The 27,432-nt window shown below is 39.2% G+C and overlaps 1 protein-coding gene across 2 annotated transcripts in view; it reads left to right on the plus strand.

Moving 5' to 3' along the window:
- Window positions 1–27,432, plus strand: part of map2k5 (mitogen-activated protein kinase kinase 5) — a 64,259-nt gene that overhangs the window by 23,536 nt on the left and 13,291 nt on the right. The window contains exons 13-21 of one of the 2 annotated variants that reach the window (XM_084936355.1): window positions 2,152–2,200; window positions 2,310–2,383; window positions 3,301–3,351; window positions 3,459–3,530; window positions 4,763–4,792; window positions 9,693–9,719; window positions 10,071–10,103; window positions 18,261–18,322; window positions 19,260–19,305. In XM_084936355.1, coding sequence (XP_084792481.1) covers window positions 2,152–2,200; window positions 2,310–2,383; window positions 3,301–3,351; window positions 3,459–3,530; window positions 4,763–4,792; window positions 9,693–9,719; window positions 10,071–10,103; window positions 18,261–18,322; window positions 19,260–19,305 — 444 coding nt within the window. The other variant, XM_084936430.1, reaches the window with a different exon arrangement.

Here is a 27,432-nt window from a genome sequence, read left to right on the forward strand (position 1 = left end):
AATATAAAATCCTCTTGTAAACATGAAACCATTGCTAAAAGCTTGGAGGCTTACCGTTACAATGAATTGGACATTTTGTAACTGTTTCTCAGTCGCACCTGGCTCTCGATTCCCTTTTCTAGTCGGTGGTTTTACCTCTTGAATTTAATTGCCCATGCCTGCGTGGCAGTCACAGTTTCAGTGTGACCTGTTATTTGTTTGCTGCAAACAGAACAGACCTGAGACAAAAACTCATTTAATGTATTAAAGAAATAAAGACAGGAGAACCACAGGTGTGAATTTTTCAATTAGCTCTTATTAGGTGAATGATGGACAAAGTGAGTGTTGTTTTCCTCGTACTCGCCCCGTGTCCGTTTCTCCCTCATGTTCTCCTCTCAGTTAAAACTCAAATTTTGATCGTATTTGGCCTTGATGTTGATTAATGCATGCCTCTTTTCCACACTCATTACCCTTCTCCTGTCTCCACCTCCTCTTTTCTGTCTCTCTCCTTTAACTTTGTCCGTAATCAAACACTGACAGCTATTTAGTCAGTGTTAATTCTAATTCACAGCTTTCCTTCCTTTCCACTGTCACAGTTGTTAATTATCACAGAAGGAAAAGCACCCAAGAGGGTGCGAGTGGAGCTGCAGACGCCAGTTGTTGCGCTTGCACCACAACCTTTCAAAGCAGCAGGACTTCAGAGAGCTTTTGTGATTTCTTAATTTATCACAGAGGTTGTTTTGCACGAGTGCTGGATGACGGGAGCCTTGAAGCTAAAATCTGCTGCCACACCCCGTAAATGAAGAAACCACCACAAAGCAACATTACACATTTGCAAATGACTTTAATACTTACTTCTTACTTTTCTAGGTGCCCTAAACTGCCTCCTTCCTAATTCGTCAGCTATTTTCTCTTTTCTCTAGAGAGAAAGTCAGCTTGTTCAGAAAGAGTTTCTTGTGTCTGTATTCACTTCTTGTTGGTTGCTTCCTGATTCTCCCTTTGTCACCAGAGACTTGTAGACATTTTACTCGAATGCACCTCATAATTTTAGCCAATTTGATGTCCATGTTTCCTCAAATGACTTCATAGCTTAACATTGTTGTTGGGATAGACTGTAGAACTTGCCTACAGTATTGTGCAGAAGTCTTCTCCCATTTCTCTGTGTATTGGGAAATAACAGTTTATTGAAATGTGTGCAAGCATAAACTGGAGTTTGTAAAATTAGAAAGAGTTAAAAGTCAGTATTTTGTGTTAACACCTTTACTCTTAACCGTAGCCTGAACTCTCCGAAACCTCTTTTCCACTTGCATCTACTCAGCTCGACTCTACTGGATTCTACTTGGTTTTTAGGGTTTTTCATTAGGTGCTCGTTTTTAAGTACAAAGTTGGCTGGGGTTGCAAGCGAGCCGAGTCTAGCCAAAAATGTGATATCACTTCCAGGAAGTGATGTCACTGGATGAGTCGTGATAGTGACTCTGTCACAAGAATCAAGCCGAAGCAGAAGTAGACAAGTACTTTTGGGCAGCTCTGTTCCTCACAGTTTAATTATTTGACGAATTCTGTGAAAAGTGAAACCACGGCTCTCGTTCCATTCACTCATAGGAATGGACTGAGAGGACTCAATGAGCCTTTGAGCAACACGCTTTTAAGCCGTTTTTACAGATCTAAAAGCCCATTAGACTAGAGAGACAGATATTTCACTGCCTTATTCACCTGCAGGTCTATAATTTAAATGCTCTGTTACTTAAATATGGGAACTAATATTCACTGAAACAAGGCAGCAACTCCATACTTGTCTTTAAAATGATGTAATTCACAAGTTGTTTGGCTAATACCATCACGCCATACTAGTCCTTGAGGTTAGTCTGGTACAAACGTGATAGATTGTGCAAGCTGGTCTTAGTTGAATCTTCTGTAATCACCACTTTATTATACAGTGACAGTTACTCTGAAGGAGTCCTTTCATCATGCCGCATACTGGGATCCTGGAGCCTGTTCACCTCCTGCTAAATTTTGTTCTTTAAAATGTGTCACTTTATAACTGAACTCTTTCAAAACAGAGGTGGTGATAAACCTGAGTTAATGTGAAGTAGTTGTTATTCACCAGGGTGTGCTGGTTACACGCCTCATGCTGTAGGATTGATAGTTGTTCTCTGCCGCTTGTGTCTCTAGGTAGTCAAAGGCCTGACGTATCTGTGGAGCCTGAAGATACTTCACAGAGGTGAGTAAGGTAGTGCACGGCCTCCGTGTTATTAAAAAAGAGCAGGGTTGATAAAGACAAGCCGCGGTGTGCTGATGTTGCAGTTCTATGAAGCAGTTTGTCTCCACAGATGTCAAGCCTTCCAATATGCTGGTGAACACCCGAGGACGAGTCAAGCTCTGTGACTTTGGTGTCAGCACACAGGTACACTGATTTGTTTGTGCGAGCATGAGTGAGAGAGGAAAAGAGAATGGGAGATAGAGGAGAGAAGAAAAAGAACAGTTGTCTGTGGCTTCAAAAACCTCAGTCCTGTGCTCTCGGCGTGTCTGTGTGCGCGTGCATATGGTCAGCTTGTCAATCACCACATTCATTTTCCAACTCAAGACATCAGCGCTATCCCAGGGGTCTTCCTCTCACATTAACCCCCCACCTCCATTGTTCTGCAGCCTCTCAGAAAAATCACTTGTTATAATTATGACCCACACACACAACGCCAAGCCTCATTGATATGTATTCAGTAGATTGGGGGAAAGCGTGGGTGACGGACAATGGAGTGCGTGTGTGCAAGTCTGTGTGTGCATCAGCGTGCGTTTTGTAGTGTAATCATCAGGGACAGACCTTCACCGCTCCCCAAAACATCAACCCGAGGTCTGCTTTTTTAACACACATCGCTTCTGTGGTAAATTGTTATTCATTTTTAACCTCCACTTCCTTGCTCAACTCCAAGGTGAATTTACACCCTCACTGACTTGTCTTTTTAACTATATTTTTCTGTTAAAGTCTTTTCCACTCATGTACATGCTTCCTCACTCTTCCACGCTCCAGAGGGCATGCTCACAAAAAAAGGAGAAAAAAAAACAGCCTTAAGGGAACAGACACTCATTATCACAGTCCTGTCATTGATGGCATGTGCCATTGTGTCCACATGCACAAACTCACTGTCTCCTTGTCTTTGTGCGATGGATATCGACCTGACATGTCAGTAGGTTTACGTAAAGAAACTTAATCCCCCTTGTTTTTCTTTATTCCTTGACATGACCTTAGTTATATCAAGTTATTTATGCTGTGATTATTTTAATACTTTTTATCGTTTACTCACTTAAATGCTGTTTTATTTGCAGCTGGTGAATTCCATTGCCAAAACATACGTGGGAACTAATGCATACATGGCGGTGAGACACCACTTGAGTTTATTCTCGGATACTTTTGAATTTGTTTTAATGCAGTTATACGTTGGTCTCTGACTTTGTTTTTACACTTGTTTGTTTTTGCTTCATAGCCGGAAAGGATATCAGGAGAACAGTATGGGATCCATGCAGATGTCTGGAGTGCAGGCATCTCTTTCATGGAGGTATAACAGTTTTTAAGTGACTTTATGATACACTTAACTGTTACATGAGCGGTCCATTTAATGGCAGATTTAGCTGCAGTGTAATTAAAATGTAATGGGTGGTATCGCATGTGTTAAGTCTTGTCTGTTGCTCATTGTGTGTGGAGGTTTATCAGTGTCACTGTTCTTCTCTCCACATAGCATCGATAAAGTGCTTAACTGACAGTGTGTGTTCAAATAACATTTTAATTTCAGCATCCACCTCCCCGGTCTTTTGTCCTCCTGCTGACATTATTGATTCTCCATCTGTTTCTGTCTCCAGCTCTCCTTCAGCACTATAATAAACGATTGTGGCTTCTGCCTCACCTTTGTTGGTCAATAAATTTGATATCATTACAATTATAACTATAATGGAGTTTGCAGTGATGTCAAACTTATTGACGTAAGTTTGCGTGATTAAGACATATAGTCGTTTTATAAGAGTCTGGTCTCTTTGTTTCTAGCTGTGGACGTGCGCATTAAGCCAAATGAATTGGGTTGCAGTCCTGCTCCCATCTTTACTAGTTAGTCTGTTTATGTTGAAGGAAAGAGCTGAGCATTTTGACAATTTAATAAAGTAATGTTGCCAATAAGCTGCCCTTGACCAAGATGAAAAATGTCCACCCCCAAGTGAATTGCAAAATGTCAGAGAGCTGACACCCAACACCCCAGTGAAAACAACACACACACACATATTATACGCAACTGCCCTCCAACGGTGTCCCCCTTCTCTTTATCCCTCTATTCTGTTCTCTGCAGGTGGTAATTGTGCGTGGGGGGGGGGGGTTTATTAACTAATGGCTGATGTTGTTTGATGAGGAAGTGTTATCAGCAGGTGGGCACTAAGCTTACCTCAAAGACTGAAAGTCTCAAGTTCTGCACGCTCGAGCAGCTTCAGCTGCATTTGCTTCCTTGTCTACACTTGAGATTTTATGCTATTAAGACACTGCTGATGGCAAGGTGTTTGTACAGTAACACATAATGATGGATACACTATCATTGCCCTTTACAGTCTATCTGAATGCAGTTCTGTGGTTATACAGGAAGTTTTACCTTTGTGAGGTTTCATTTGTCAGAAAAAGTATTGCCTTGTGTTTTTGGTTGCATTTTAATCTGAGACTCTCACGCAGGACTTCTTAGATGGATGGATAAAACTAAATTTGTTTATTGTCAGATATACTTGAGAATTAATTGTTATCATCTTCTCTATACAGCTGGCGCTTGGCATGTTCCCGTATCCACAGGTAAGGGCTTTTTTTTTTTAATGGATTATGGCACTGATGAATAAATGCTGGGAGTTTTGATCTGCTTCAAATAATTTTTCTGGAAGGAGTTCCTGTTGGATGTTTATTCTTGTAATAGTTTTCTTGATCGATAACAGTTTCTCTTCTTGAAATAATTTAGTATGTTAAGACAAAATAAGAAACAAAGAAAAATTGCAAACAACCTGAAGACCGCTCAGCACTGTGCTGATTAGGCTTTTTGTTGGCCAGCTTCTCCCACCCAATTCTAAACTGCTGGATAATTTTCTCTTTATTTTTTTAATTGTAGTTTTCTATTTATAGGAGAAAACTGGAATCATAACCCCCGGAAACTGATTTCCTCTTGTTATCAATTAATCTAGATCAGTTTTTGATTTACAGTTTCAAGTGTATGAACTGCTTTTTGGGTTTATTTTTTTCCCCTCATTACACTAAGTTAAAATCCTGCTCAAATGTAATTGCTACAGAAGTGGCTTCCCAATCCCATCAAGTCTTAATTAGCCCTTTTAAGATGGGTTTATCTCACTAATCCCTAGCTGAGCAATCTCAATCTGGTTACCTCAGGTTACCTCCTGGCTGTCCACCTTTACAAAATTTGAAGGGGCAGGTCTTATTTAGGAAAATTTGTTTCTGAAGTTAGACTGATTGTGTGAGAATATTAGTTATTTATAGATGAGCTGGGATTTTCCATTTCTGCCCGTCAGTGCATTTGACAAAAAGTCTTACACGGTGAATCAGTTATTTTATTTTTTTAATGGTTTGTTGTGTGCAACAGTTGGACTGCTCTGTTAGTCAAAACGCGCTTGAAAATAAGTGATTTAAAAGGCAGACTGTTTGGTAACTGCTGCACCATCTGCCCATGGATTGGCGAGTTACTGATTATTTTCAGGAATGCCAGTTATCCTTCCCAAGGAGAGCAGACATTCAATAAATGAACGAGCCGGACATCTTTTATAAGGCTTAAAATCTCAGGATGTATGCATGAAAATGTGCTCTTGTATGCCATTGGTGTTTTGGCTGATAATGTCCATTGCCTCTGTTTAATGATGTTCTGCAGTAAAAGCCATTTGTCATGTGTTTTGACAGGAATTTATTCAGCACCTCTTTTTTGTGCTTTCACAGTAAACATCTGTCTGTGAGACTGATTAGAGTCGCGATGTAGCTCTTGACTTGTTTTCGGCGTCGATCGTTAATTCTTAAGTACGATGAAAAGCAAGTGCAGGTCTTTGTGCAGGAAAGCAAAGGTGTAGATCGTGTAGTAACGTAAATGTCATACAGTGATCAATCTGTGCGCCTGCAGCCTTGGGTGTGTCTGATTTGCGCGCTCTCCTCTCTTTATCTGATTCCGTCATTATCATGTTAATCGCTAATGTACGAGAGGCACTTTAGTCCTCCCTCGTTGATATAAAAGGGGTGGACAAAATAGAAACACCTCTCTGTTTTTGGTAAGGCTCTCTACCATCACGCAGCTTTCCTCATCTCGGTGTTAATTTTCCCCTAACTCCATATGGCACTGCAGACAGTTCACCTGCAGGCTGTAGCAGAGCAGTGTGGCGAGAGCGCTCGGATCCAGCTCGTCAGGCGCAGCCTGCCAAAGTCCTCGGGCCTAAGCTGTCATTTTTGCAGACGCTGGCACAGCTGTCTGTGCAAAACCCCCTGCTACACTTCACAGAGAACATTTTAGCACAGGCTCAGAAAGAAGTTGTAGAAGATTAAAAGAGTGAGGAAAAATTAGAAGAAAATCTGTGGCGTCTGAATTTTTACTTAGTGAAAAATGCTGGATGACTTATTAAAGCGGTGTGGCGTTTAGATTTCACCCTTTGAAGGAAGTAAAGGAAGGGAGCGTGTGCGCATTCCACTTGCTTTTATTTGTCGGACGTTGTTTAGTTAATGGATTATCCTCCATTCATTGTTGTGTGAGTGTGTATGCATGCACAGTCGAGTCATCACCTCATGTTTGTCATGATTAGAGATTGTCTCTTTAATTCCACTTCACCACATGTCGGGATTCATTTGCATTCTTTGTCAGGAGTTAATGGAGTTTTGCACGGCTCGCTCTGAAAGTCTTTGAAGACACCAGACCTGATGTGATGTGTATACAGCCGCCAGCAGTATTGTATCTGATTGATTTGTTGTCTTTTTTGCTTGCTTTATGCTTGCTTTTGTTTCTCTTCATTTTGTCATGTTTTTTTTTCTCCCCCCCTCAAATTTGAATGGATTTGTGGATGAAATGCCGTGTCAATCTTTAGTGTGTCTGTTTCAGGAACTTTCATTACACGTCAGCGCATCCATCAGCGAGTATAGATGCTTTCCTTTTGTTGCTTTGTTTTTTCACTCTGAAATGAAACGGAGAGGAAATGGTATCTGTTCCCACAGTGTAGTGTGTGTTGTAAACAATGTTTGCTGTAATTTTTTAGCTCGCTACAACAAATCCAAACTGCTTCATACTTTGTTCGATCACGTGTCCTCCGTCAGCAAGCTAGTTAACATTTTGTTTCAATAGATAAGTAATCAATATGTGAAGTCTTAACATATTATAGGACCTTTTGTTTATTGCAGTGCTAATTATTGTCCCTTGCACATTTTTGGACGTTTCGCTTACAACTCATTTTGGCTCATCTGTGCAGCCGAAAACTGATTTTAATGATCTGTTGTCTTGACTTGATAGCGCTTCCTTTAATCAATCACGTTGCAAATCTAAATTTAACACTTAGAGAATCTAATTTGAGCAGTATTCCTGTGGCTAAGGATGAAAGGCTGGCAGCTGAAGGAGATCAGAGATGAGCTGCTTTCATTGCATGATGTTTCATAGCCTTCATTTTCAGGGAAACGCATCTCAAGCTAATGCAACAGCATGCTTGTTGTTGACCTAACAGCTACGAAAAAAAAAAAAAAAAAAAAAAAAAATATATATATATATATATATATATATAAAGCATATCTTCATTTGGGCCCTTAATCATAATGAAAACATGCCTGTCAGCTTTTGAAAGTGATGTATTTTTTTCTTTTATTATCTATCTAAAAGAGAGTTTTTTAGATTCATTACCCTTGAAGAAATGTCTTCTTTCAAGAGGGGAAAAGCCATCTGATCTTTTAGACGTGTTTATTGAGCGGCTTTTGGAAGGGACAGAAATCATTTGACATCTAAAAATTGATTTTGTGACTTCTTATTTTCATGCTGAGCAGACTGTGATGGTTTGAAGTAATGAGAGAAGCTCAAAAACTTGAGTGGGCTCTCCACCTCAAAGACGCGAGAAGCTGGTGTTTATTTCCTACACAGCTACATTTGCATACACACACACAGAGACAGCTTTATACACTCACGTACACAATACAGGTGTTTGTTCATAGCTAACATACAAATAAAAGTCTGAGTCCATCTATTTTCTTCTGTTTATCTAGTTCATGGTCATGGGGTGGCTGGAGTCTATCCCAGCTGTCATTGGGTAAAAGGTGGGGTACACCCCAGGCAGGTCACTGGTCTGTGTCACGCTGCTTACCAAGAGAGAGTTTATTTCTGTGCACACTTAAGCAAACATGCATTTTTTTTATGCCTTTGGGATCTAGCTTTTTGATTATTCTTTTTATGGGTTCTTTTTATTATTATTCTTTATTTTTAGGGTGGGATACATCTACAGTCTTCAGCACACTTCCAGTCTCGTATTAATTCACCGGCACAGAGATTCATTTACATCTTCCACTGTGCACTATTTGCGTGCTAGTAGTTTAGTCAGATTGTGTTTATGACTTAGGAGAAGATCCGACTCATTTCATGATGAAATTCATTGAGAAATGCGGCCCATCCAAAGGTTCGCTTTATGGGGAATAACAGGGAGGTATTTTAAAATAAAAAATCTTTTTTTTGATGTGTGGTCAAGCCACACAGTACAAGAGGAGCACGCGCTCATTTATGCTTGAATAAGTTGGTCTCCCACTATCCAATTCCAACTCCTGGAGCAGCACGCAATTTTGTTCTAGTAATTATTTCTGAACAAATTAGTTTTCCATAGTTGCCTTTAATGTGTCTGAATCAGGCAAAACTGGATATAGAGGCAGTTTAGGAGTCTCTTGGTATTTACAGAGTGTAAAAACCTGTATTTAATCGAGTGGATCAATAAGTGCTCTAATGCACTGTCAGAAGGCCTGGAGAAATGAGCAATTTATTCACCAAACATTGTTAGACATTTAGCTGAGCCTAGTTTTTGAGCCTTGTATCATTTAGTCTGTGTGATGAAGTTATAAATTTAAATCTTTAGAAATAAAAGCATGGGTTTCCTGAAGAATTCAGCCCCAGGGGGGTGTTTAAATAAAAAAAAAACTAAATCCTGTCTATAGTTTTGTTACTGCAGTGTCGTACATTTTAAGACGAAGGCTTTTATTTTTAAGAAAAGTTTCTTTATTTTTGATTCCGTTTAAATGAGGTGGCGTGTTAGTAAGTCAAAAAATTGGATTCGTGTTTTTTCCTCCTTTTCAAGATCCGCCTTGTTGTTGTCATCGTGTGTTTAGCTCGTTCGGTGTCGGAGTGTCACCTGGGAAACCGTCACAGCGAGCACGCTCTTCTAAAACCTCAACACTGTTTGTGACAGTCACTTTGCATCCCAGCACATCTCGATCACCTGGAGGGCAGGAATGAAGTGCAGCTCTGAAAATTAGCATTAGTGGATCTTTTACCCCCATTCTCCTCAAATGAGAACGAGGCCATTAACATTTGTGTGTTTTCATTATGTAAATGGTGTTAACACATACTCACAAATTGCCAACAGGAAAGCAATAATTTTCTCCCAGTGATCATAATGTGTCCAAGTGCATCGTCTTGTTTATGACACGCTAATTACATATTGCCTAGTCTCTCTCTCTCTCTCCCTCTCTCGCCCTACAGATTCAGAAAAACCAAGGATCTTTAATGGTAAGTTTTATTGCAGTGGAATAAGAAGCTAGAGGTCTACAACTCTGAAGTCTGTTACTCTTGGTTGACTCTCTCATTTGAAATAATAATAAAAAAAAGCCCATCAAATTCCATTTTTGCAGAAAAATATTGGATCATGCTTAAACTGCTAGTATTACATTAGGTGCCATTATGGAATAATAAAAACATTCAGAAGCTGAATGGTGGCTTTGCCTGAGCTCACTGAATTTGATTAATCTAGGTAGATACTTTTTTTTTTTTTTTAATATCACACTATTGATTTTCTCCATTGCCAAGAAATTCCATGTAAGCTAACATGTTTTTTTTCTCCCTGTGCGTCTCCTTTTCCAGCCTCTCCAGTTACTGCAATGCATTGTTGATGAGGTGAGTCGTCGTCTTATGTGCTTTTGCATCTAAAGTCAGCCCTAATGGCCCGGAAAGCTTATATTTTGTTTCCTAATGAAGCAAACCACTCAGGCGGCTTTGCTCCCCATTCACTCAACCCTTCACCCTACGCGACTGCCTCAGGCAATACACATATGCACATGCACATTACTGTAGAGGTTGGACCTGTCATGAGTAACACGTACACACAAAGCGCAGCTCTCAATTCTGTGTACTAGTGTATGCAAAAATGTGTTTAACCAGGCTTTCTCTCCTCCTGCACTGGGTTTTATTATTGTGTCTTAAAAAAAAAAAAAGTCAGAGAAGACTCACAGGAGCATCAAACCAAAGACTCACAGGACTGATAATGATGCACGCACACTGCAGACCACAGCGACTGATTAGCCATCCAATAAAGTTTAATTTAATTTTGTAATTTGCGTAGAAGCAAAAGGATGTCAAAGATGGAAAAGACATAATAATGACTTTATAAGAATTTATTTAAGCCAACGGATCAATCTCCTCAGTGACAGCGTTCAGGTACCCGTTCTCATGTAATTTCTTTATGCTCTAAGACTTTCCATTTTCTAATACAAAATGCAAGCTTGGACAAAATATCATAGTGAAACCAAACCTTGTTCAAGTCAATCTTGAACAGTTTCTCGATACATTGAGATGCTGCTGTGCACAAAAATATGCATTATATAGAAGCTCACTCTGTGTGCATTTACATCATAAGCAGGAATAATAATCTCCCCTCCCCTCTTCTTCTTTTAAGCTGGCTTCTTTGCTGAACAGTCAAAATGGCTACACAGCATAAAGCATTCCTGCAATGCCCCCATCACCAGCTATATCGCACATTAAACATACAATGTCACTTGTCCTTAACTGCCTATAGATTGGCCGTAATTAATAATTAAATGCTTTCGGTTGTAATGGATTGACCTGGGCTGAACTGTTCATTAGTCAGCTAGACGTAGCCATCACTCAAACTATTTTTCTGTGCCCTTTCTCGTCTCCCCCTTGAGGCAAGAGAGCTCTCATTGTTGTCCGTGCCGTACCGTCCCAGCTAGTGCAGTGCTTTGGAGGAAGAGACAAGAGGATAACCTCTCTCTGGACAGTTGACGCTGCATAGATGAAATCTATCTGTTCCCACTTACGCCCGATTTAGACTTGTGCATTGAGTCTCGGCAGAGCCGATGACATAAGCTACATAAAGTGGCTGACATTGTTGCCAGCGTTTATGGCTGTATGTGGTGCATTATGTGTTAATTATGTGTTTTACATGCAGTGCCAGCCGATAGAAACAAATGAAATGCCTCGACTTTCTTCCCTCCGGGGTTCTCGCTCTTTGTTGTTTTCTTTTTTCTTTTTTTTCCAAAGGAAAGCACATTTATGCATCAAGTTTGTACATTCAGATAGTTTCGGCTCCCTCTCCCTCCAGGAATTTACAGATTTTTTTGAGTCCTTATGTTGTTACTATCATTATTGTTTCTTATATTGAGGCAATGATTGTAATTCTCTCCCTGTCGTGTTCAAAAACTGCCAAAAAACTCACCAGAAATGAACAGGGGAGAGGACTCAACGGTTCTGAACAGGCCAGGTGCACATCAGGTTACACTGTAGGTTACGTTGTAGAGTTTTAGAGCTATTCGCGGTTACGGTGTACCCACAGTGTAGATCTCCCACTGAAGCATAAATTCCCACTTGGATGCTCAGTCTGGCACAACTTGTATAAACCCTTTTTTATTTTTGTTTAAACCCAAATAACTGGGCTGGGACACGTCACATGGAGCAGCTACTCTAATACAAAGGTATTTTAAATTAGTTTAGACACACCTGACTCAACACTATGGCAGGTGTGATAAATTACACCTGACTCCCTGGCATTTTGTAAATATTGCTCATTACTATATACTGTACTGTACATGTGAACCTTTTTTGGATATTGTATGTGACTTAACCCACTGGGAAATTGAAAGTTGCTTTATTGGCTGAATGAATGTGCTCTTGTGAGTGGAGCTTTTAATATTAGGTACAAATGTGTGTGGTTTGGCTTCCATGTAATTCTTTCATTTTGAACCTAAATTGAGGTATGCCCTCAACATATAGGCCAAATACACAAATGATCAAAATTCAAATTGCTGATTACCGCTGATTCTGTAGTGTGGTGGTTTACACATTTATCCAACACGCAAAAGATTTGCTCCCCAGGAGGAGATGCAAATCTCCGAGAAGGTTGCGTGAGGAAGTAGCATGCGGCATAAACATTTTCCAGATCATAAATCTGCTGTCTGAATAAGGGAGCAGCTGAAAGAAGGATTTACTTACACAGAATAGTAGAGGTAGTAAGAACTGTGGCTTCAGCTCAAGTAAAGGAGTTTATTTATTTAGACAAGAAAATGGTTTTGACATTCATGAACAAAGAACATGTAGTCGTTGTTGACAGCTTACACAGTTAATTTGCCAGCATTAGAGAAAACACATTTTTGACTTCCCTAACATAACATTACATCACCTCCACTTTATCTTGATTTTATTTATAAGGTTGTTTTAATGCTTTAAAAAAAAAAAAATAGGTTGATTTTGGTCAATATTTGGAAAACGCCAAAATTTTCCATAACCCAACAGCTATAAAACACTCGAGGCTGAATCTCATTAGTAACACACTGAATAGCTCTTTCTAAGGACTGTTAGTGTTCACTCTCAAAATGACACACTTGTATGTAAGACACTTAAAGGGGCATTTGCACTTCTGCACTGAATCTATGCTGCATTTATGCCATAAATACAAACCTTTCCGATCATCAGCAAAAGTATAAATACCAGTATAAGTAAAGTATAAAAACTGGGTATAATTCATATTGATCCTGAAGAGTGGTTTTATATACGTGTATACTGCTCAAAGAGGAATCAAGGGAACACTTGAAAAATCTTAACTTTGATGTTTGATGTGATTTCTGAATCCAGCCCTCAGAGCTGTGATGATTTTGTTTTCCACTGATGTTTCATCACTTCATGCTGATCGGATTGCACAATGCATGTCAGTAAAGATATTCAACTAGAACATGTGTTTTAAGTGTTCCCTTAATTTTTATTTTAACATGCCAGTCCTCCACTTAAATGCATCGTACTTGCATCTTTGGAAATCCTTGTTATGAGTGCATGCTAGAGAAACAGCATGCTCACCCTGCTCAGGCAGGGTCTTGAATTAGAAGTTCTCTGCAGTTGTTTCCACCATCTGTAAGCTGTCCTCCCTCATTAATGCGCCTCTCTCCTCTGTTTGTTGAATAGCAAGTGGCTCCACTAATAAAGAACTCCCACTTTATTTTCAAGCCTGTAATTACTGATCTAATTTTGCCTAATAATTGCTTCATGGCAATGACATGTATATTTACTTGTACCCTTGTACCCTCGTAGTGTGTGTTCTGTCTCCTAGTGGTGCACATTGACAACCAGAGGACTAATTCACGCAGACTAGCCACTTTCATCAGCCTGCCTGTCTTTTGTGCCATCGCCTGCTGCCACATCAAAGCTGCAGCAGTGTTCCTCTCAGGTGGAAACATGAATACATGCATAAATGTGCATGTTTATACCTGCATGCAGATTTGTGTGAAAAGTGCAGACAGAAATTTTGCATCAGATTTAGCCTACATGACACATACATTAGTTGTATAGTCAAGACTTTATGTGTGCGGTGCACCTAATTGATTGTTGCTTTGTGTTTGTGTGTACACCAAAATACAGCGATAGCAAATTATTTGGTGCTCTGTCTCTCTAAACAGTGTATACTAACGTTTGTGGGTTTTCATGCTCAAGGGCATTTGTTTGTGCACGTGTGTTTTTGTGTGTGCGCTATGATATATTGCTCATCCAAGCAGCGGCAGAACTGTGAAGTGCACTGAGATTAGAAGGAATCCATTCCTTTGTTAATTTAAATGGGTTCATGCATCATGCTTTGCGGGAGCCTGCCGATCAGAGCATTAAGGAATGGCGAACACTGCCCAGAGGTGTTTTTAATGGCACAGCAGGGTCTCGGATGTAAAGAGGTTTAATTCTTTGCATTTGAATGAATGCGTGGTCTTGAACCTGGGCTGTATGAGTTTTGTGCATATCTGAGTAGTTGATTTATTTCATTTTTTAAGACCTCTTTGCATCATCTCTGTATGAAGCCGCACTACATGTTTTTAAAACTTGACCTACACCTGCGGCATCTACCGATCTTATTATATCCAAGCACAACACATTTTGTGTATGTAAAATTTTAGAGTTACAGATAACAGCATCTTCCAAATGTATATACAACAACTGCTTGCTGGTATTGTTGGAAACAAAGTAAATACAGATGTTAATTTAGTAAGGTTGCTGCTGTAAAGTGGTTTAGACTTTTCCTCAAAGTATTTCATGTGTAAAAATAATAATATACTGTGTTGGGAGGTTTTCGTGCCAGCAGCCAAAGGCAGGGATAAAGCAAGAGTGGGAAAGTGGATGGAGTAATGAGGTGAAGGGCTGTAATGGAGGGTCAGTCGGGCACAGCTGTTCTACATGACACGGTTCATAGAACTTCGATTGACAACAGGCAGCGGGCCTGCCACACTCAGACACACACACACAGAGGGATACACACTTAGATGGCTTCAAAGTTTTTGACATCCTGTAACATTAACGTAACGTTAACTCTATCTTAAATGCATCCTTATACTAATCCTAAAGCATGTCTTTGCTTTTGCTATTGATTATCTCAGTGTAGGTAAAAGATTCATAGGAAATGATATGTTTGAAAAATGGGTAAATAAAGCTCAGACTCTTTATTAAAGACTAATGTAGCCACCTTACGTGACCTATTGGTTTGTTAAGTTTTGTTTTGTAGCCTTAGGCTTAACATTTTTCTCACCACTGTGTTGCTTTTTTTCAAGCTTGATCGGGTTTAGTTAGGAAACTGCATCTATCGGCTGCAATGCACAAACACACATATTTGCTAATTATTCGTGCACTACTAGTTTCACCTCCGAAACCCACACAGCAAGCCGTAATATTTCCCAGATAGCTCCATTAAAATACTCCCAAGTAACGAAAAACGCCACACGCACCTTGAAGAGGCTTCATCTCTGCTGACTTTGTGTCATCATCCACCTGTCAGTGAAAGTGGTGTTCTCCTAACTTTAGTCCTTGATCAAACATGTGAGTTATTGAGAGAAAAAAATCACCACTATACAGTTGTGATAAAGAGGTAACTTAGCTATAGAGACCAGGCTGCTTTAAAGACCACTGTTTTATCAGCCTGTGTGGACTGATTCAGTTTTGTAACAGCTGCAGTTTAGGACACTTATGTGTTTGTTCCATTTTCCAGCCTTGGAGCTTACTGCTTTTAAAGGTGTGTTTAATATCTAAGAATTAAATTAAAAGGGATGTCAAAACATCAAAAGAAGTTTTAGAAAATGTTTGAAGTTAAAAGATTCAAAGATGTTAGATGACATGAGTAATAACCAGAGTGGTTTTTTTTTTAATTAAATAGCAATAATAACACTTCCCAGATCTATACAACAAAATCCACATTGATATTTTGTATTTAAGAACAAAGTAAAATGAGTTCAGGGACTACTTGGCCACTTTTTTTCTATTTGTCTTTATTTTAGCTTCTTATTTATCTTTTAAGTTACATATTTCCCTGGAACAAAAACCTGCAATGATAAAAGTGAGGTGAACTGCACAAAAGATTTGTGTACACTTTCTCTAAAGTAAAGGAGTGCAAAAAACCACAATGTCAAAAATACTGAATAATCTTTCAGATATTTCTCCTACATAAATCCTTGAATGCTACAAATTTAACATTCATCCTGGTAGCTTCAAAGAGCTTCGTTACCATACCATCTTTGTGTCCTTTTACTCTTATACTTTAAAGTGGGTTTAAATAGTCCATTTTTCCCCACAAGGCTGACTTTAAACATACTGTGTGCCAGCAGGTACCTCCACAGCTGTTCACCTGGCAGGCACAAGGAAAATAAAAAGTAGAAAAAGTTTTTGCTTTGCATCATTTGGTTATTTTAGTAACCATCAAACAGAATTTCTGTCCTGTTAAGGGCACTCGTTTTCAAAAGGTGACTCTTAATTAGTTGTGTGCTTTGTGCTGAGGGCTCCACACCAAATATACAGCTGTTTCCTTTAAAGGTTTTTCCCTTTGGTCTGATGATCTTTTCATTGAGATCCAAATCTTTTTCCACCTCTTTCTCTGCTGGACTGCTTACAATTAAAGAACATGATCCAGGGATGTTGGCATCTAATAAGCGCTCCCTGCATCGACACCTGACCATGTGCCTGCCAATCACAGCTGGTCCTTGCACTGTGCAGCTTAAAGTTTCCCAGACTAGTGTGGATGAGTAACATTGCATTAAACACAGATGCACAACTACTTTCAGTTGTTTGGCCCAGCAGAAGAGCTTGTCCCTCAAAGCAGAAAAAGGGCCAATTTACTGGACAAGAGACGCGTTATCCTCTCAAAACCTGCACTAAATGCAACGAGCCACAGGAGAAATGCAGTGGCATCAAGTGTCACCTCCGTCATGCAGGCGCAGTGAATGGCGTGAAAGATTTTCCTTCTAGGAGATGCACTTAGGTGAAAAATATCTGGCAGACCGTATTCATCTATATGAATGCAGAAGTGCCATGTTGATTTAATTTTTAATTACTTTTTGGTAATAGTTTTTTTAATTAGATCTTTTATTTTCTGTTGAAGAGAAGCCCTGAGTTTAGGTTCATGAATAGGATCTGATTTGTTTTGAAAGCAGTGTTCTGTTAACATGAATCTGCATGAAAACATTTTTGGTACTAAAATCAGTGAATAATGATGACAAACAATCTCAATAATCTTGTAGTCCTAAGTATGATGACTTGATCTCATTCAGCTAGAGCAGCGGTCCCCAACCCCCGGGCCACGGACCTGTTTGGTACCGGGCCGCAAGAGTTGAGGCTCGGGTGTGAAATGTATTGTTTTTAGGGTTTTTATCGTTTTTTTTTACTGTTACTTTTTAACATTTTTATCGTTAACTCGGTCTCCCTGGGTCTTTTCCCGTGTGTTATGAATAAATCTTCTGTTTTTTGGTACCGGTACAGGTTTTATTTTGTTGTATTTATCCGCGACATCTTCAGGCAATAAAATATTGTCTGAAAATATTGTCGGACATACACCGGTCCGTGCCGCAAAATAGGTTGGGGACCGCTGAGCTCGAGCATCTTTGAGACGAAAGCGTGTGGAAACCTTTTTCTAGCAGCACCAGCACTTTCTCCCACGCTGTTGCTGGTTATGCTATATGCCGGACACGGTCAAATTATTTCTTTTTTTTCTCTGTGTTGTGTGTTTTTGTTTTTTCTGTGTCTGGTAGACAAAACATTTCTGCTAAAACCTTAGACCGTAATTAGTCCCCTCGCCAGAATTTCAGGAGAGAAATAGAAAAAAAAATCCAATGTTATTTCTAAACTCAGACTGCAAGCATTAAGTGCGTGAATATTTTCTGCGTCACACATTGTTAGAGAATAACAATAGCACAATAAAATCAAGGTTGATCTCTGTGTCAGCAGTGCTTTTCAAAAAGTGGGGCACGTCATCAAAGTGTAAAATATGTGTTGAGTTGAACCAAAGTTCAGTTTCCTGATGCTATTGTATATAGTTTTTATTTAAGTTTAATTCAACTTGGATTGTTTTTTAACGTCACAAATGTTTAAAACATTGTGAAGTGTAGGGCACGAACCTTCTGAGGTCGGGGGCTTGCCAGTAAAAGTTTGGTAATAAATACAGAGCAGTGTGACATCATCACCCCGAGTTTGATTACTGTTTTTTACACATTTCAAAAATGAAAAAAATAACCTCACAAAACAAAACTTTAATCTAGCCAATGTTTCTGTGGGTACATGTCATCACTTGGTTGATGTGTAATCGTCAGTCATAACACAAGTCACATTTCAGGATTTTAAAATTTTCCTTTAACAATTTTCAACTTTCATCTCCAGCCTTAAATTTGGTCAGTTTCTTCTTGCTTTAGTAATTTCAGCCAACCTTGACTATGACAACCCTCGTCTTAGTTTTAATATATCCCTGCTGATGTGAGGTAAATGTTCGTTTTTTTGTCCAGTAGGTCAAAAACTGTCCTCCTCTTTTTACAGGATCCTCCAGTTCTTCCTGTCAGCCAGTTTAGCGAAAAGTTTGTTCACTTCATCACTCAATGGTGAGTTATTTGTTTAAATGATCCGTTTATAGAAATTGAAGCACTAGATTAATTATTTAAATAAAAGAGAAACTTTATGTGTATTCGACAGCTATTGACTGTGTAGTCCTTTAATTTGTAAATTTGGTTTGTACGATCTTTAAATGTTTGTCGTGGTCAAATATAGGACTTTTTGTTTCATTCAGATTACTGTAGATGAATATGAAGTATAATGGTATAATAGCGTAATGGAAATAAACTGCATTAGTGTTAATGCATTGTGGTTGAAATAGCTATTAGCTCTGTTCTCCTGTGTGTTTGAATAGAAAGCTTTTCTTTATTTATGAGGAGTGATTGATTTATCTAATGCGTGAGGACACAGAAAATGTTTACCCTGCATTTGCTTGTGATTAATTTGCCTCTTGTAACCTTTACAGTTAGACAAACATCTACGTACACACCCTAACCACATGTGTATATGTGTGTGTTCAGCACTCACAAGCTGATTATACCAGCTGCTGTTTGTCCCCGATGGGTGTTGCATTTACTTAAACAGGGCATTTCTCTCTCAGGACCGAGGTACTCCGCCCTGCCTGCGTTCAGTGGTGGTACTATCCTCTCCCAATCTGTTCCTAGATGTTCATAATGCTTTCAAAGCGATGCTTTAACAAGTTACCTGACTGCACACCTCACAGTATGAAGGACGCTTGCAGAAAAACACACAATACTCCCCATATCTGTCTGAAAGAAATGTACTGGGTTGTAAGGGAATTAAACTCTTGCTTTTAATTTCTGTAGAGTGAAGAGTTTAGTTTCAAGCCTCCCTCCTTTTTTTAATATTCGTTTATAAATAAAATTAGGCATGAATTGTAAGTTAGAACTAAAAACCATCTCTTGGGCACTTAGAAACTCAGTTTTAATAGTGTCTGGCTTTAAGCTGTTGTATTTCTCTTTTCAGCATGAGGCGGAACCCCAAGGAGAGACCTGCACCCAATAACCTCATGGTAAGTTAAACCAAACCTCCTATTGAACACTTCCAAGGACTTCAAAAATATAGGTTTTGAATAAATGTGTACAGAGAATGATCATATTCATGCATTCCAATAAAAATTCAATTAAAGATAATTTTATTATCTCTGTAGCTTTTGGAATATGCAGTTGTATTTTCTGCAGTGATTGAGGTGTTTCAGGATCAAGGACCCTCCAACTTAGCATTGATGTGTGGAAACGACAGTAATGAACTTTTTGCTTCGGATAAACAGTGTCAGAAAGAGGTCAGCCAGAAACCTTGAGGAAGGATTGAGACCTACTCCAGGAATAATTCATTCATTTCACTCCACTGGAGTCAGCATGAATAAATCAGGCTGTTGTTCAAGAGTCACATCATTCAGGTTCAAAATCAAGTTTTAAATTTGACCAGCTGACAAAAGAAAATTATTTTAGAAACTGTAAGTGTGTGTGCGTGTGTGTGTGTGTGTGTGTGTGTGTGTGTGCACGCACATAAATCATTAGGACTCCAACACTTTGTAGAATTATCAGCTCAACCCTTTTCCAAAATTAAAAACAAATCACTTGGTCAGTTTCACATGTTTTTATAAATTAAATTTTCCTTTCACTCATCTACATGTACACTTACCATTTTCTGCAATATTATCGCTGCTCATTCAGGCTACATTAGGACACAGATCCCTTTGGGGTTGCATAAGGCGGGCATCCGGCATGAAAATGTGCTAAATTGAAGACTTATGAATAAGGGAGTAGCTAAAGGTAACTTTTTTTCTGGCTGCTTAACTTGCCTTTGACACATTGTAGCTAATATTTTTACACTAAAATGTTGAAATTTCTTGAATTCTTTTAGAAAAAATTGACATAATCCAGGAATCAAGCTTGGCGGTGAATAAGAGCAGCAACAAATTAGTTAATGGCATTTAAATTTAAGGGCAGTGACCCTGCTGTAGTATATAAATAAGGGACCGGCATACAAGCCAAGTCAAATGGCTCCTTCCATTTGTGAACCTGACGATTGTCTTTAGTTCTAGCATCAGCACACAAAACTGTCAGTTTGTAAAGACTGCCTTTTAAGAGTTTTAACACTCGGGGTTTTCTGTGTGCTCGGATCAAGGACACTGACAGTTATGTCCCGAGAGAGGTGAGGGCTAAAGGTTTGTGTTGTGGGGATGGTGAGCTGGAGAGGGTAAATGCAGAGCTGCTAACAGATTGCATGTTCTCAGTCTCACACTAGAAAGAAGGAATATTGGGAAGTGTTGGCTGTACAGGGACTTCATGCTTCCATCCAAAAATGAAGCTCAACTTGATGTTTTTGTGATCTTCTGCTCAGATCATTTTGTTATGTGAACCAAACTTTTATGGTTTTTCTGGCTCAAAGGCAGATTTATTTGTATGTTTTTGATTTCTTTTTTCTCTTTACCTGAATGCATAGTTGTCACATCCTTTGATATGTCATTTCTCATTCACATAAGGAAGATTATAAGTATTTTACAGTCTTTTGTGGTTTTCTGACAGGGGTTGCATTAAATATCAGATTCTTGTCAGACATTACCTTTACGTTACTTTACAACCTGCCTGGCTGAACACTCGGTTTTCATTCACTACAGGTTTGACTGTTAAAGTGTAGTTAATTTGACTAGTGTGATCGCTGTGTGTCTTGGGTGCGATTAATTGAGTCATGGTTTCCAAGCGTGCTTTTCAAGTGTGCAAGTGCGCGTGAAAACGAAAGACAAACCAAAGCGTGCTCAGATTGTCGGACAGCGTGAGCACAGGCTAGCAGTGGAGCGGGGAGGCGGGTCAGTCGTGCTCGGAGACGCTGCAAGGCACCCATTGCTCTCTATGAGTACACCCTCAGTAGCTGTTAGTGAAACTGTCTCTTGCTGGCTCAGTCATTAAGTGGATAAGTGTAGCAATAGCAACACAATGCTGGAATTAAAGACCCAGTTCCTTTGTATATTTTCCTTTTTAATATTTTCAGTTTACCTCAGTTTACCTGTTGTATTTTCCTGTGTAATAATTAAACTAGTCAAAGTATAATAATGTTTTGCTTGGTGAGGGGGGGTTTGATTTGGGCCATTAAGAATGAACTGGAGCTCCAAGGAAGATGCCCTGTGTCTGTATTCTTTACTGTTTAGAGGAAAAACTAAACGGCTCTTTGTTCAGTCGTGTATTTATGCATGCGGCGTGTCTTTAAGAAAAATAGTATTTGTTTCATAGTTTAATGAGATTCTCTCCACCCGTGAGGTTGAAGTGTTTTTCTGATTTTTAATTTCAGTTTTTTCTTTTTAATATTTTGCTTTTCAGCAATAACACATTTTTCTATTTTATGATTTCCTTTCTCAGTCACTTGGTGCTTTTTTCCCCATCCTGTGTTTATTTTTGGAGGTGGTGGTTGTAACTCACTTTCATCCCTGTTCCCATCAGTGTTTCTTTTTTGTCACTCCTCCTATATTCCTACTGTGCCCCACTTCTTTCATATTCATACTGTGATCCTTGTGCTCTTTTTCAAATTTTCACAGTTCTCCGTTTTCTATATTTGTCTCGCTCCATCCCACTCATCTTTCCTTTACCTATATTTTGTCCTCCTGTAGGCCTTCTTTCTGTGCCCATGATGAACTGAGATATAAGGTCATGGTTGCCTGCCTTTGTGACACCAGCTTGCTGATTGTCTTTCTCTTTTCTCTTCTTTAGTCCCTTTTTCCTCCCCACCTCTCATGCTGCCTCTCCATTCCCCAAGCCTCCTGAGTGCATTAAAACTCTTTGCCTATTCTATCTGTATGTTAATGCACCCAGCCATCGCTCCCCCCTTTTCTCTTTTCTCTGCTCCACTATTTACTCTCACTTCTTATCTGTGGAAGGTAATGCAGGAAATGCACACAATAGTGTAGACACTGAACAAATAATGTTTTGTGACCATACAAAGTGACATAGTAGCTCCAGTTTGCTCATCAGTTTTCAGCATGTGGTTTCTCTAATCACTGGTGTAGCTTTTACTGACATCATTGTCACTGGGATTTTATCCTATTAGATGTTCTTAAAAAGGCTGCCGTTTGATTGTGTGCCTGCTCGTAGGTTACATCCCTGAAGCTCGGGTTATGTCTGTTATATACTTGACGCTTTGCGCATGAAACTGTCTTCTTCTATTAGGCAGCTTTATCATTGCACAGTGTAAGAAAAAAGCTTTTTAAATGGTTCATGCTATGATCCCAACGTGACCAAAGGAAGCGCAGTGTTTTGATTACACTACCAAAGAAAAAAGGCAAAGTTAACAGAAGCTAATGGTAACAGAAGTAGTATAAGTGTGTCTTTCATTTTTATTATTATCTGGTGAACTGTAGGGCATGTTTTAAACATCAATCCAATTAATCACTGGTCACTTTGTGTTCGACTGCTCATTAATGCAAGTATCTAATCAGCCAACCACTCTGCAGAAACTCATGCATTCAGACATGTAGACATGGTCAAGGCGACCCGCTAAAGTTCAAACTGAGCATCAGAATCATGTAAATGGTAAATGGACTCAAAGCGCTTCATATAGCGTGCCTCATTCACCCATTCACATCCACTCATACAAACACTTTTTTTCCTGCATGTAAGTGCTTTCTATCTAATATTCACACACGCTCATTCTCTGATGAAAGGATCAGAGATCTTGCCAAAGGATACTTAGCATGCAGACTGAATACTGGATAACTGCTCTACTGTCCATCACAATGGGCAAGAAACTTGTTTTTAAGTGACCTGGCTGGTAGTGCCAGACAGGCTCGTCTGCATATTCTGGAAATCTGCTGGGATTTTCAGCACTTCCTTCTCAAGATTTAGAGATGGCAGTATTTAGACTAAGGTTTGAAAAACATAAAGCATCCAGTAAGCTACAGTTCTCTGGGTAAAAATGCTTCATTGATGTCAGAGAAGAATGGCCAGCGTGCTTCAAGCTGATAGATATTTAAGTTGTTGTAGCCTATTTGTTTCAAAGGCATGCAGAAGAACATAAACAATAAACACATGAAACTTTGAAGCAGATAAGCTACAGTAATAGAATACTGTACCAGGAGACACGTTAGCTAAGAACAGGAAACTGAGGATATAATTCACCAAAATTGGTCAATAAAAGATTGGAAAACTGTTGCCTGGTTTGATGAGTCTCACTTTCTGTTGCTATGTTAGTATGGTAGGACTTGGCTTGAACAACATAAAAGCATAGCGCCAACCTGCCTTGTATCAACGGTTCAGGCTGGCATATCAATATGGACCAAAATCTGTGAGGAATGTTTCCATTACCTTGTTGGATCTATGCTGTGAAGAATTAAAGCAGCTCTGAAGTTAAAACTGGGTCCAACCCAACACTAGCAAAGTGTAACTAATGTAGTGCCCGGTGGGTGTATGTTGAGAACAATAAGATAAATACTAAACAATATCAGTCTACCCAGTGACATCAGTGGGTTGTAATTTGATACATTTATTTATTAATTAAGACTAATGGACTTGATTTAATAAACTCGGGCTGAGGAATCTTTCTTCATTAGTTAGAGAATCACACGATGAGCCATCAGAGAGGCAAGTGTGTGTTTTTTTTCTGTCCTCATACTGATGCATCTTTCATTGTGGACACCCAACCCTGTCGTCATAAGCGGAGTCAGTTGAGGAGACTTTCCGTTGGCTCGCTCCCAGGACTTTGGCTGCCGGTATTTGGTGATGACCTGTGCCGGTCTGGGGTTTCTTGCTTTTGGTTCTGGCCTGGCTTATTTATTAAGCTGTGGAGCAAGAAAGAGTTGGTGAGGGTTTCAAGAATTTGCTTATTTCTGGGATTTACATGGACACAATATCATCATGCGTATTTGTTTCCTTGTTTTATGTGGTTAATTTGTGCATATGAGTGAAGAAAAACTAGAGCGATGATCTGCACAACCTTATGTTGTTTTTTCGGGATTTGATGGACATTTCATTTCTCCCTCCCCCTCCTCCCACTCCTTCGTTGTCCCTCATTCCCCAGCCAGCAGCCTTCACGCAGCCTTTTAGCACCCTTGTCAAAGCAGTCCTCCTATTCTGCTTCTCTATTCATAGACGCACACACACACACATGCACACAAATTTCATAGCCCCCTTTCAACCCCAGAGACACCAGATGAGCCCCTCAATTTTTTTTCACAAAGGAACCCCCTCTTGTCTCTGACCGTCCTCAAATCTGGTTTGAACTTACGCACACACACACACACTCACACAGAACCAGAAACGCACCACAAAGACAGGAAGACACTAAATAAACTACGTTAAAATCACAGTTTGACCAATTGAATCAAAAACAGTGGATGTTTGTGATTTACTGTGACTAATTAATGGTAATCTGCCTACATCTACTTTGCTTTTTAGGTCCACTTCCCTCGGTTTTCTCATTGATTTCACTCTATTTTAACTCAGGTTAGACAGCTGGGAAAATGTGTTAACTGTAGTTGTATGCCTTGCACTTATCATGTGTGTTAAAACTTTGGAAACAGTTTTATCGTCCGAGGAATTGGCCTGTTAATGTTTACATTGTTGCATGTGCAAAAAGGATTTTCACATGCCCGCTTGTGTATCAAAGCACCTCTTTTGAGACATGCACCAAGCCACCAGTGTCTCCTCCTCCCTAAACTTTTGTCTCCACCTTCCCCTCCAAATGTTTTCACATTTCACCCTTGGGTGTTCACTGATGTAAACTCCATTTACACATACTCGGACTACAGTGCTTCAACTCAAGTCATTCAGACGTCAGCCAAGTCATTTTAAATGGTGGCTGAAGTCAGAGTTACATATAAATCAATATTTGGAGCTTGTATAATAAAAACAAAACATTATCCTTTTTAATATAACATTTCTTGATTTGACCTTTTTGTTTAGGTGTAAAAATAAGTTAGATAATATTGAATGCTATTGTTTAACTTAATTGAAAGTTAAATGGACGTTTGTATCATTGACGTGAGGATTAGAGAGCAAGCTATCAGTTCAAAATGTAAAGTTAGTCATTCTTCATTCTTTTTCTCCCTTTTCAATATATCCCAGAATACTTCAAACGTTCTGGGAAAGTAATAGGTTTTTCCCCTCATTTTCTCCAGTAGTGGACATTTATACTTTTTTTTTTTTTATAAAACTCTGACTGTATATAATGTCTCATAATCCAGTTTATTCATGAAAGTACCTGTGCTTTATTACAACATGTTGATTTGTACTGGACTCTTATTATTAGATTGTATGAGAAATATCCTAGAGAGACCACTCTGGTTTGTAAGTCATAGTACTTCATTTCCCATGCACCTTCACTTGTATCTGCCTGTTGTACTTAACGGCACTAACAGGTTACTAGCTCTGAGTGTGAATCCTGGCTACTGATTTGGTTACTTGGTTGGAAACTCAGACATGAGACTGACACTGTCACTCTTTTGGTTTTTAAACATTATTTGGTGGATATTTGAAGAGCAGCAGGTTCTCTTGACAGTAACATTAAATATGTATATTATTGTGCTTTGAGGTCACATGCCACTGTAACAGTGTAGCTTTCTCTGGGAACTAAAATTGGTGCACACATGCCCACACACTGGCCATTCATACACTCACCCAGGCAGTTTCCAAAGGGAGCTAGTGATTAGCATGCAAATCTGTAAAGTCCCAGTTATTCTACCTACCTCTTTACCCTTCTCTCTTACACACACACACACACACACACACACACACACACACACACACACACACACACACACACACACACACACAGAGTGTTTTTTCCCAACACTATTCTAATGAGGTGATGACCAGTCTCTTGTTATAATTGCCTCAAACTCCTTTTAATTTCTTCTGAGCGTATTAATCATACATTGAGTTATTTAAAATCGCATAAATTAATCTTAGATTAAACAGACCCTTCAAAGGCTTCAAACAATTAAAGAGTTAGGTAGTATTTCCCCTGGGTGTAGGCCATTTCTATTTGAGCGGAGCAGTTGCAGGTGATTATCCCAGTTTGATATGGCCAGACGGTGATTAATGCAACTTTTAAATGAGTCCTTCCCCCAGCTCACCTCTGTCCATGCTCTGCTACAGCAGAAAGTCAGACACCTTCAGTGACCTGACTAAGAAGCACTTGTTCACTCTGTGTTTAGAAACTCTTCCCTCACAGGTTTCATACTTCATTTAAGCTGCAGAGTTTTAATTATTAGACAGCCGCGTAGAAGTGCACCAGACCAAGTGCACGTGCAGTACATTCAAAATGACATATGCCAGATTGATATAACGGTCATGAGGTTAATGTAGGGTTTGTTTATTTTCTTAGGCATGTGAGCAGTCTGGCAATAAACATTTTGTCTCCAAAAATATTATATTGAACTTCTTGAAGTCTTGTGCTTTATTTTTACTTCTGCTCACAGCTCATAGATATGCTGCATGTGACAAAGAACTCAGTAAAGGCTTTTTAATTAGACTATCTGCTGTGGATCCTATTGGTTCAGATCCTTTAAATTTGATTGGAGGGGTCTAGTCACTCAAAAATGCTATTATATTTATTTAGGCTGCCTCTGATGATCTCAAGTGTCAGTGACTTAATTTTGATGCTTTAGGCCTGAGAAATATCTCATAATAGACTGAGCACTTCAGCATTTAAACAATGCTACTGCATGTAATATTCAATACTGAACAATAACTTAAGTCTTTTTCAAGGAAGCAATTTTTTGTTCAGTTTCCATAAAAGACTTATTTTTATAGATTTACTACGACTGGGGAGAACATAAGGTTTAAGGCCTGGGCAAGTTTGAAACCACAATGTAAAACTGTGGAGGACAAAAAGCACGTATCATTTATCCAGCTCCTAATTTTGTAAATTCTGCACTCAGCTTTGGAGTCTCCAGTGTCATTGAAATGCAACCAGATGCTGCTCGTTTTACATTTTCGCTTTTTCATTTCTTCACTTTTTCCTGACACGCTTGCATTTAAATCGCAATTGCCTGACTCAAATGTATCTGCAGGCAGGATATAATTGTATCCAGCCAGCAGGCTGTACGTTTGACTCCCCTGCTTTACAGTGTGAAGTGTACTCAGAGTACTTATTTTTTGAATTATTGCTGTTTTTAAATATAATAAAGCCAACGAGCATGTTGGTA

Source organism: Perissodus microlepis, chromosome 1, assembly GCF_051167445.1.
Source record: "Perissodus microlepis isolate ML-2025 ecotype Zambia chromosome 1, ASM5116744v1, whole genome shotgun sequence".
In the NCBI taxonomy this organism is placed as follows: domain Eukaryota; kingdom Metazoa; phylum Chordata; class Actinopteri; order Cichliformes; family Cichlidae; genus Perissodus; species Perissodus microlepis.